Raw genomic sequence first — 12,006 nt, 5'->3', positions numbered from 1 at the left:
AATCGAGGTTAGCAATCGCTGATCTGATGTCCAGAAGCTGTTTTTGGTCATAGAAAATATTATGTAAAAATAAGTTGATCAGTGTAATTTTTTTAAAAAAAATAGCAGAATTGGTCAGGAGCCCATAAAACGGCTGCTTCCATCTCTGCAGCGCCATCTTATTTCAGTCAGTGGGAATTACATCAGTTATAGTAGTCTTGTGTAGCTCAGTTGGTAGAGCATGGCGCTTGCAACGCCATGGTTGTAGGTTCGATTCCCACGGGGGACCAGTATGAAAATGTATTCACTCACTAACTGTGAGTCGCTCTGGATAAGAGCATCTGCTAAATGACTAAAATGTAAATGTGTCATTTCCTGTAGCCTACACCTGCTAGCTTGGGGGGCCAAATACAGTAAAGAGAACTAGGGAAACATGATCAGAAGTAATATTTTTTACTTATAAAACATAATGGAAATATTTCACATCATTTTTAGAAAAACTGGTGTGCAGTTAATATGACAATTCAACAATGTATTAATTGTATTTACTGACATGGGCCTCTTAAGCATCATCATCTAGACAATAATAAAACATGAGAAATTGTTACCTAGCAGATGCTGGTCTTGTCTCTGAAATCCCTTGTACAGTCTCATATAGTAACCAGGGCCCGTATTCACAAAGCATCTCGGAGTAGGAGTGCTGATCTAGGACATGGTCCCCCCAGAGAATTTTATTAATTATGATCCGAAAAGGAAAACTCATCCTAGATCAGGACCCTGAGACGATTTGTAAATACAGGCCATCATAAGTCTACTGACATCATGAATTTGACACGTTTCTGAACTCATGACCTCTGCTAGTTTAAACACATATTGGACAGATGTGCACAGCTTCACCAACTCTGGAATTACTCTAATAAACAACAATATCATGATTATAAAACAATTTATATCATACACAAATGTTTTCTAACAAAAACATTGCACGTCCAACTTCTGGTGCCATGAACAGTTAGGCCTATCATACAAAAACTTTACAAACCAATGACAACCTCAGAGAGGAGTGGGGACAGGTAGATAGTCCCCTCAGGCTAAAGACCCAGGGAGAGGAAGCAGAAAGGCTGTTTAAACCTTGTTATTGTTTTAAATGTGTGTTACGGGGCTGGAAAGAGAAGGGCTGGAGGAGGAAGAGAGGGTGGTAGAATGCACAGTCACTCCCTGATATACAGGAAACACATGGTCAGCACAACTTCTCCCCCTCTCCATCAATGCACAGGACTTTACTGGGGATCCCTTCTTGAAAGTGTGTGTGTGTACAATTGTGCATGTTTAAATGTCTCTGCAGTATAGTTGTTGTTATCTTCAAGGAGGGAGAGCAAGAGAGAAGGGAGGATTACCAGAGACAGACAGGGTGTGAATGGAGGTGAGAGTTCCCCATGTCTGGCTTCTGACTCACCCTCTCTTCCTCCTCCTCTTCCCTTCTCTCTGTGCCCTACCCAGTGCAACAACAACAAAAAAACGGTTCAAACATGCAGTAGTTTCCTTATTTACCAACTGGTGTGATAGGACACACCTCTCTCTCTGTATCTCTCCTGGTTTCTCTCTCACTCTACAAGTCTAGATCAGGGTAAGTAAGAAAAATCCCTCCCATCTTCTTTTGTGTGCTGGCTTTGTATGTAAGTGTAGATACAGTAAGGTGTGTACTGTATGTATTGCCCAGGTGTGAGGCTGCATATCCTCATTTCAGCATTCATAACACCACCTCTTACTTTCTTTATGACACTAAGTCATGTCAACAGAGATCCACTATGCCTATTCCACATGAATTGACAAGTTCCACAATCATAAATACACAATGGAAAGTCGACATAACACTATTTTTCCTCATTTCTAAAAATATCCATTAAAAAGTGAAATCCTTCGGCTTGCGATTTTTTAAGAACATTGAATTAGTTATAGTGGCTGGCCTGTGCAGGCAGTCCCATGTGTCAGTCAGTCAGTCTTGGACAGACAGTCATTCTCTTTTTCCTCTGAATTTTTTAAAACTTATTTGATGGATCCAGAGTGCAATGGGACGCTTTACAATAAGTCTAAAAACACTATAGTCTTGACAGAGAAACAGTCATGTCTGTCTGTCTCTCCCTCTCCCTCTCTCTCACTACCCTCTGCACCTTCCCTTGGAAAGCCTGTTGGTCTGGTCCACAGAGGGTAGGGATGGGGCAGTCATAGGGTATACAAACATGGATCCCTCTCTGTCTGTCCTGGCTCTCTTCTTCTTGCTCCACTCTCCTGCTCTCTTCCCCCTCTAGAAGGATGAAGCAGTCCCTAAACGAGGATGAAAGAGTCTTCAGTTGTTCTCGAACAGAGAGAGCAGGTCATCGTTGTTGTTGCTAGGTAGATCTGGAGGACCTAGGTAGGACAACAGCTCGTCTGGATTGGTCAGCTCAGGGAGAAGCTGGAAAGGGGAAAGAGAAAGAGAAGAGAGAGAAAGTGTTATTGTTGTCATTGTTTGCTTTGACGTGTTCCTTTGCTTTTCATGCCAATAAAGCCTCTTGAATTGAAATTAATTAATAAAATAAAGCAGAGAGAAAGGGGTAGGGGGAGAACGAGAGAGAGAAAGGTTTGTTTGTGGCACATGGATGTGGCAAAAAACAAGCGCTTTCCAAGAGTGAAGGTAGCTTCAGATAGCTTCAGTTCCACATGCCCAATATCACTCAATCCACATTATCGCTGAACGAGCAGCTAGCTAGCTTTCTGTGTGGTTGCCTTACAGTTGTCTAACGGTTGTCTTATGGTTGTCTTACGGTTGTCGTAGTAGATTGATCTGTGGAAGTTCCTCCCCTGCACCCGGTTCGCCCCGTCCCCAGTAAAAGAGGGAGGGTCGGGGTTAGTATAAGACCACCCACATGGGCACAGGGCCACGGTCCTATATCCACACTAGCAATATCACTTAGGATGTCTGCGCAGCATGCCCCAATATAGGACTTTAGTCTAAGTGAAATTGCTAGAGTGGATATTGGAACAGAGCCCACGGCTAGAAATCGTAATGGCATCACATGCATCACATGCACACTCAACTTAACTCACACCTGCATGAATAATCACCACTTCGCATTGGTGTTGAATCTTCAAACCCAATGTGTAAATTTGCAAAACTGAATGTTCGCTATCGCTGCTGTTGCCCGAATATCACAAGGAGAAAACGTGTTTTTGCCATATCTGTATCTGCATTGGCACCATGGTCAAGAACATATCAGTATCGGACAGCATTTCCATATGAGTGTCTAGACAGGGCTGAGGTGGTGACTTACATCCAAGGCGTGATCCGCTCCCTCTCCTCCTCCCGCTACCCCCGTTCCTCCTGGACCCCCCTGGCCGAACGAGCCCTCCACCTGCAGCCGGGCATTCTGGGTATTGGAGTTCCGCTGCTGCATCTGTCCGCCAACGCTGCTTCCAAGACTCTGGTTACCGTGGAGACCCTGCTGGTGCTGCAGGGCATTATGGGAAGGGTCTATACGGCCAGAGTGGGACATCTGATGGCGAGAGAAAGAGGGAGAGAGAGAGAGAGAAAGAGACAGGAGAGCGACCGAGAGTCGAGGAGAAAGAGAGGGATAGGAAGGGAGAAAAATAAAGGGAAGAAAAAGAGAGGATATTGAGTTTCACATTGTATGACGTTACATGGAGGTTAAGTTCACGATCGCTGAACAGTTGTGAATGTGTTCAAAATGGTGCAACAAAGCGGTGGTAAAGTGCAATCCTTTTTGGCTCCACAGTGTCTGTGTATGACAGAGAGAGAGAGGGGTAAAGAGAGGGAATGGTGGACATTTTGTGTTCCTCTAAAAAGCTTTCTTGGACAACTAAGCGCCTGCATGTGTAAGAGTGTGGGTGGGTGTGAGAGTAAATGCTGTCTCCTCCAGGCCTAGTCAAAAGGCTCTTTACTGTAAATACGAGCCATAAGGGCACGACAGTCATTCTTACATAACTAACATAGATGAATACATCACTTTATATAAAACACACACACACACACACACACACACACACACACACACACACCACAGTAAATTGCTTCAGAAAAAACTAATGTAATAACATGGTCAATCAGCTGATGCTCTTATTCAAAGCCATTTATGGTGAACACAGAGGACACACAATCTTCGCCCTACTCAGAAATCCACCCAACTGGTGTGGCAAGCACCATGCTCTAACCAACTGGTGTGGCAAGCACCATGCTCTAACCAACTGGTGTGGCAAGCACCATGCTCTAACCAACTGGTGTGGCAAGCACCATGCTCTAACCAACTGGTGTGGCAAGCACCATGCTCTAACCAACTGGTGTGGCAAGCACCATGCTCTAACCAACTGGTGTGGCAAGCACCATGCTCTAACCAACTGGTGTGGCAAGCTCCATGCTCTAACCAACTGGTGTGGCAAGCACCATGCTCTAACCAACTGGTGTGGCAAGCTCCATGCTCTAACCAACTGATGTGGCAAGCACCATGCTCTAACCAACTGGTGTGGCAAGCACCATGCTCTAACCAACTGGTGTGGCAAGCACCATGCTCTAACCAACTGGTGTGGCAAGCACCATGCTCTAACCAACTGATGTGGCAAGCACCATGCTCTAACCAACTGGTGTGGCAAGCACCATGCTCTAACCAACTGGTGTGGCAAGCACCATGCTCTAACCAACTGATGTGGCAAGCACCATGCTCTAACCAACTGGTGTGGCAAGCACCATGCTCTAACCAACTGGTGTGGCAAGCACCATGCTCTAACCAACTGGTGTGGCAAGCACCATGCTCTAACCAACTGGTGTGGCAAGCACCATGCTCTAACCAACTGGTGTGGCAAGCACCATGCTCTAACCAACTGGTGTGGCAAGCACCATGCTCTAACCAACTGTGCCATTGGAACCAAAGACATGTCTCTGACTACTCTACTGTGTCAAGGATAGTCAATGGTTGCGTCACAAATGGCGCCCTATTCCCTATAGTACACTACTTTTGACCAGAGCCCCATGGCCCTGGTCAAAAGTAGTGCACTATATAGGGAATAGGGTGCCATTTGGGACATAAACAATGTGCGTAATTGGAAGCACAAGACGGTAATCTGATATGGGACACATTCCTGGGAGTAACTAGTGTGTCTACTCTATGTGTAGTCTTTTACTCATTGACTGTTAGGCACTTTAGGATGCCCAATATGTTCATATTTAAAAGTGTACTATGCATATACAAATTATTGAGGATTCCTAAGCCCTAACAAGTGCGCATCTGATAAGGCAACATTCCAATGAAGTTCATGGTAGTGAGCCAGTATCCATGCAAATGTATTATTTAATCCGTCTGTATATCTACAGTGGCTTGCGAAAGTATTCATCCCCCTTGGCATTTTTCCTATTTTGTTGCCTTACAACCTAGAATTTAAATGGATTTTCAGGGGTTTGTATCATTTGATTTACACAACATGCCTACCACTTTGAAGATGCAAAATAATTTTTTTTGAGAAACAAGCAAGAAATAAGAAAAAAAAAACAGAAAACTTGAGTGGGCATAACTATTCACCCCCCCCCCAAAATCAATAATTTGTAGAGCCACCTTTTGCAGCAATTACAGCTGCAAGTCTCTTGGGGTATGTCTCTATAAGCTTGGCACATCTAGCCACTGGGATTTTTGCCCATTCTTCAAGGCAAGTTGGATGGGTTCCGCTGGTGTACAGCAATCTTTAAGTCATACCACAGATTCTCAATTGGACTGAGGTCTGGGCTTTGACTAGGCCATTCCAAGACATTTAAATGTTTCCCCTTAAATCACTCAAGTGTTGCTTTAGCAGTATATTTAGGGTCATTGTCCTGCTGGAAGGTGAACCTCCGTCCCAGTCTCAAATCTCTGGAAGACAGACACAGGTTTCCCTCAAGAATTTCCCTGTATTTAGCGCCATCCATCATTCCTTCAATTCGGAACAGTTTCCCAGTCCCTGCCGATAAAAAACATCCCCAGAGCATGATGCAGCCACCACCATGCTTCACTGTGGGGATGGTGTTCTCGGGGAGATGAGGTGTTGGGTTTGCGCCAGACATAGCGTTTTCCTTGATGGCCAAAAAGCTCAATTTTAGTTTCATCTGACCAGAGTACCTTCTTTCATATGTTTTGGGAGTCTCCCACATGCCTTTTGGTGAAAGCAATGGCTTTTTTCTGGCCACTCTTCCGCAAAGCCCAGCTCTGTGGAGTGTACGGCTTAAAGTGGTCCTATGGACAGATACTCCAATCTCCGCTGTGGAGCTTTGCAGCTCCTTCAGGATCATCTTTGGTCTCTTTGTTGCCTCTGATTAATGCCCTCCTTGCCTGGTCCGTGAGTTTTGGTGGGAGGCCCTCTCTTGCCAGGTTTGTTGTGGTGCCATATTCTTTCCATTTTTTTATAATGGATTTAATAGTGCTCCGTGGGATGTTCAAAGTTTCAGATATTTTTTTATAACCCAGCCCTGATCTGTACTTCTCCACAACTTTGTCACTGACCTGTTTGGAGAGCTCCTTGGTCTTCAAGGTGCCGCTTGCTTAGTGGTGTTGCAGACTCTGGGGCCTTTCAGAACAGGTGTATATATACTGAGATCATGTGACACTTAAATAAAGTCTACCTGTGTGCAATCTAACTAATTATGTGACTTCTGAAGGTAATTGGTTGCACCAGATCTTATTTAGGTGCTTCATAGCAAAGGGGGTGAATACACACAGTTGAAGTCGAAAGTTTACATACACCTTAGCCAATACATTTCAACTCAGTTTTTCACAATTCCTGACATTTAATCCTAGTAAAAATTCCCTGTCTTAGGTCAGTTAGGATCACCACTTTATTTTAAGAATGTGAAATGTCAGAATAATAGTAGAGAGAATTATTTATTTCAGCTTTTATTTATTTTATCACATTCCCAGTGGGTCAGAAGTTTACATACACTCAATTAGTATTTGGTAGCATTGCCTTTAAATTGTTTAACTTGGGTCAAACGTTTCGGGTAGCCTCCCACAAGCTTCCCATAATAAATTGGGTGAATTTTAGCTCATTCCTCCTGACAGAGCTGGTGTAACTGAGTCAGGTTTGTAGGCCTTTTTGCTCGCACACGCTTTTTCAGTTCTGCCCACAAATCTTCTATAGGATTGAGGTCAGGGCTTTGTGCTGGCCACTCCAATACCTTGACTTTGTTGTCCTAAGTATGCTTGGGGTCATTGTCCATTTGGAAGACCCATTTGCGACCAAGCTTTAACTTCCTGACTGATGTCTTGAGATGTTGCTTCAATAAATCCTCATAATTTTCCTTCCTCAGGATGCCATCTATTTTGTGAAGTGGACCAGTCCCTCCTGCAGCAAAGCACCCCCACAGCATGATACTACCACCCCCGTGCTTCACGGTTGGGATGGTGTTCTTCGGCTTGCAAGCGTCACCCTTTTTCCTCCAACATAACGATGGTCATTATGGCCAAACAGTTCTATTTTTGTTTCATCAGACCAGAGGACATTTCTCCAAAAAGTATGATCTTTGTCCCCATGTGCAGTTGCAAACTGTAGTCTGGCTTTTTTATGACGGTTTTGGAGCAGTGGCTTCTTCCTTGCTGAGCGGCCTTTCAGGTTATGTCGATATAGGACTCGTTTTACTGTGGATATACACTGGGGAGAACAAGTATTTGATACACTGCCGATTTTGCAGGTTTGCCTACTTACAAAGCATGTAGAGGTCGGTAATTTTTATCATAGGTACACTTCAACTGTGAGAGACGAAATCTAAAACAAAAATCCAGAAAATCACATTGTATGATTTTTAAGTAATTAATTTGCATTTTATTGCATGACATAAGTATTTGATACATCAGAAAAGCAGAACTTAATATTTGGTACAGAAACCTTTGTTTGCAATTACAGATATCATACGTTTCCTGTAGGTCTTGACCAGGTTTGCACACACTGCAGCAGGGATTTTGGCCCACTCCTCCATACAGACCTTCTCCAGATCCTTCAGGTTTCGGGGCTGTCGCTGGGCAATACAGACTTTCAGCTCCCTCCAAAGATGTTCTATTGGGTTCAGGTCTGGAGACTGGCTAGGCCACTCCAGGTCCTTGAGATGCTTCTTACGGAGCCACTCCTTAGTTGCCCTGGCTGTGTGTTTCGGGTCGTTGTCATGCTGGAAGACCCAGCCACGACCCATCTTCAATGCTCTTACTGAGGGAAGGAGGTTGTTGGCCAAGATCTCGCGATACATGGCCCCATCCATCCTCCCCTCAATACGGTGCAGTCGTCCTGTCCCCTTTGCAGAAAAGCATCCTCAAAGAATGATGTTTCCACCTCCATGCTACACGGTTGGGATGGTGTTCTTGGGGTTGTACTCATCCTTCTTTTTCCTCCAAACACCGGCGAGTGGAGTTTAGACCAAATAGCTCTATTTTTGTCTCATCAGACCACATGACCTTCTCCCATTCCTCCTCTGGATCATCCAGATGGTCATTGGCAAACTTCAGACGGGCCTGGACATGCGCTGGCTTGAGCAGGGGGACCTTGCGTGAGCTGCAGGATTTTAATCCATGACGGCGTAGTGTGTTACTAATGGTTTTCTTTGAGACTGTGGTCCCAGCTCTCTTCAGGTCATTGAACAGGTCCTGCCGTGTAGTTCTGGCCTGATCCCTCACCTTCCTCATGATCATTGATGCCCCATGAGGTGAGATCTTACATGGAGCCCCAGACCGAGGGGGATTGACCGTCATCTTGAACTTCTTCCATTTTCTAATAATTGTGCCAACAGTTGTTGCCTTCTCACCAAGCTGCTTGCCTATTGTCCTGTAGCCCATCCCAGCCTTGTGCAGGTCTACAATTTTATCCCTGATGTCCTTACACAGCTCTCTGGTCTTGGCCATTGTGGAGAGGTTGGAGTCTGTTTGATTGAGTGTGTGGACAGGTGTCTTTTATACAGGTAACAAGTTCAAACAGGTGCAGTTTATACAGGTAATGAGTGGAGAACAGGAGGGCTTCTTAAAGAAAAACTAACAGGTCTGTGAGAGCCGGAATTCTTACTGGTTGGTAGGTGATCAAATACTTATGTCATGCAATAAAATGCAAATTAATTACTTAAAAATCATACAATGTGATTTTCTGGATTTTTGTTTTAGATTCCGTCTCTCACAGTTGAAGTGTACCTATAATAAAAATTACAGACCTCTACATGCTTTGTAAGTAGGAAAACCTGCAAAATCGGCAGTATCAAATACTTGTTCTCCCCACTGTAGATACTTTTGTACCTGTTTCTCCCAGCATCTTCACAAGGTCTACAATGTTTTTTCTGAGGTCTTGGCTTATTTTTTTTCATTTCCCCATGATGTCAAGCAAAGAGGCACTGAGTTTGAAGTTAGGCCTTGAAATACATCCACAGGTACACCTCCAATTGACTCAAATGATGTCCATTAGCCTATCAGAAGCTTCTAAAGCCATGACATCATTTTCTGGAATTTTCCAAGCTGTTTAAAGGCACAGTCAACTTAGTGTATGCTACCAAATACTAACTTAGTGTATGTAAACTTCTGACCCACTGGAATTGTGATACAGTGAATTATAAGTGAAATAATCTGTCTGTAAACAATTGTTGGAAAGATTACTTGTGTCATGCACAAAGTAGATGTCCTAACCGACTCGCCAAAACTATAGTTTGTTAACAAGAAATTTGTGGAGTGGTTGAAAAACGAGTTTTAATGACTCCAACCTAAGTGTATGTAAACTTCCGACTCCAACTGTATGCACGCACCACTTTTCCGTAATTTATTTTTTAGAATTTTTTGAAACAAGTTAGTTTTTTCATTTCACTTCACCAATTTGGACTATTTTGTGTATGTTCATTACATGAAATCCAAATAAAAATCCATTTAAATTACAGGTTGTAATGCAACAAAATAGGAAAAATGCCAAGGGGGATGAATACTTTTGCAAGGCACTGTATATGCTTTGGTTAAGTGAATGTATCACTAGGGTTTATTAACACACATTATTTAAAATACCAGGTAATTGGAAATAGTACCGTAAAATGAAGCTCTGGTACTCAAAATATTGTGTGGTTCACATTCCCAACACAGGAACAAATAACGTGTATTTAACTTTTCTGTACTGAAATAATTTTAGTTGAAACATTTGAAATGCATATAAAAGTTAACTAATTCCATTAATTGAGCAGATAACGATGGAAAATAAAATTAGAAGATTTCAAGTGCTTGTTCGAGGATGAAAATGTAGCCAATGCTTTCCGAGTACTCCAGAGTCCATTTGCACATGCACGTTCACCCGTTCATATGTTGGTTTATAAATTGTTTTATTTTATATCCTTTTCACAGGCTCCTAATTGGAGCCTGTGAAAGGTCTCTTTATAGAAAAGAGAGAGGCCTGATGTAAGAACATCAGGTGTGTACTTTGGCCCTGTGTGTGTGTTCATTCACTCCCTTTCTCTGACCCTGACCGACTAGAAATGGAATTGACCCCCGAACCTAGTCACTGTGGCCTGAGGGAACCTCTAGTACCCTGGTATGGTGAGAGCGCATGTGTGTCCCTGTGTATGCGTGTCTGTTAGCGGTGAGCGATTAACCAACATTTTGGTTATTTCTCGTTTTTTAAACAACTAATTGACCGATGTCTGTTCAATTATTTGAATTCCATCTAGTTCATTTTTGTTTATGTGAGCTAAATGCGCAGTTTCTCTAGCGATAAATCAGATCAAGCCCCAACTGTGCGATGTAATAGTTTAGCGCAGAAAAGGTGGTAATTAACTACACTGAACCAAAATATAAACGCAACATGTAAAGTCTTGGTCCCATGTAGTTTCATGAGCTGAAATAAAAATATCACAGAAATGTTCCATACGCACAAAAAGCTACAGTGGGGAAAAAAAGTATTTAGTCAGCCACCAATTGTGCAGGTTCTCCCACTTAAAAAGATGAGAGAGGCCTGTAATTTTCATCATAGGTACACGTCAACTATGACAGACAAATTGAGGAAAAAAAATCCAGAAAATCACATTGTAGGATATTTAATGAATTTATTTGCAAATTATGGTGGAAAATAAGTATTTGGTCACCTACAAACAAGCAAGATTTCTGGCTCTCACAGACCTGTAACTTCTTCTTTAAGAGGCTCCTCTGTCCTCCACTCGTTACCTGCATTAATGGCACATGTTTGAACTTGTTATCAGTATAAAAGACACCTGTCCACAACCTCAAACAGTCACACTCCAAACTCCACTATGGCCAAGACCAAAGAGCTGTCAAAGGACACCAGAAACAAAATTGTAGACCTGCACCAGGCTGGGAAGACTGAATCTGCAATAGGTAAGCAACTTGGATTGAAGAAATCAACTGTGGGAGCAATTATTAGGAAATGGAAGACATACAAGACCACTGATAATCTCCCTCGATCTGGGGCTCCACGCAAGATCTCACCCCGTGGGGTCAAAATGATCACAAGAACGGTGAGCAAAAATCCCAGAACCACACGGGGGGACCTAGTGAATGACCTGCAGAGCTGGGACCAAAGTAACAAAGACTACCATCAGTAACACACTACGCCGCCAGGGACTCAAATCCTGCAGTGCCAGACGTGTCCCCCTGCTTAAGCCAGTACATGTCCAGGCCCGTCTGAAGTTTGCTAGAGTGCATTTGGATGATCCAGAAGAGGATTGGGAGAATGTCATATGGTCAGATGAAACCAAAATAGAACTTTTTGGTAAAAACTCAACTCGTCGTGTTTGGAGGACAAAGAATGCTGAGTTGCATCCAAAGAACACCATATCTACTGTGAAGCATGGGGGTGGAAACATCATGCTTTGGGGCTGTTTTTCTGCAAAGGGACCAGGACGACTGATCCGTGTAAAGGAAAGAATGAATGGGGCCATGTATCGTGAGATTTTGAGTGAAAACCTCTTTCCATCAGCAAGGGCATTGAAGATGAAACGTGGCTGGGTCTTTCAGCATGACAATGATCCCAAACACACCGCCCGGGCAGCGAAGG

General features: G+C 43.3%; 1 protein-coding gene across 11 annotated transcripts in view; it reads right to left on the bottom strand.

The window, feature by feature from the left end:
• Positions 1-416: 416 nt before the first annotated feature.
• LOC121541447 (zinc finger MIZ domain-containing protein 2-like) overlaps positions 417-12,006 on the bottom strand; it is a 53,453-nt gene continuing 41,863 nt past the window's right edge. For 9 of the 11 annotated variants that reach the window (XM_045208048.1, XM_045208051.1, XM_045208053.1 and 6 more), the window contains exons 19-20: positions 3,291-3,512; positions 417-2,434 (exon numbers count right to left, since the gene is read on the bottom strand). In XM_045208048.1, the coding sequence (XP_045063983.1) occupies positions 2,327-2,434; positions 3,291-3,512 (330 nt within the window). In that variant the 3' untranslated portion in view covers positions 417-2,326. Of the gene's footprint in view, positions 2,435-2,750; positions 2,821-3,290; positions 3,513-12,006 lie in introns of all 11 variants that reach the window. The other 2 variants (XM_045208054.1, XM_045208052.1) reach the window with 2 other exon arrangements.

This window comes from Coregonus clupeaformis, chromosome 27, assembly GCF_020615455.1.
Source record: "Coregonus clupeaformis isolate EN_2021a chromosome 27, ASM2061545v1, whole genome shotgun sequence".
Lineage (NCBI taxonomy): Eukaryota > Metazoa > Chordata > Actinopteri > Salmoniformes > Salmonidae > Coregonus > Coregonus clupeaformis.
Note: the sequence above shows the minus strand (reverse complement) of the source record. Positions and strands in the feature narration are given on the sequence as shown.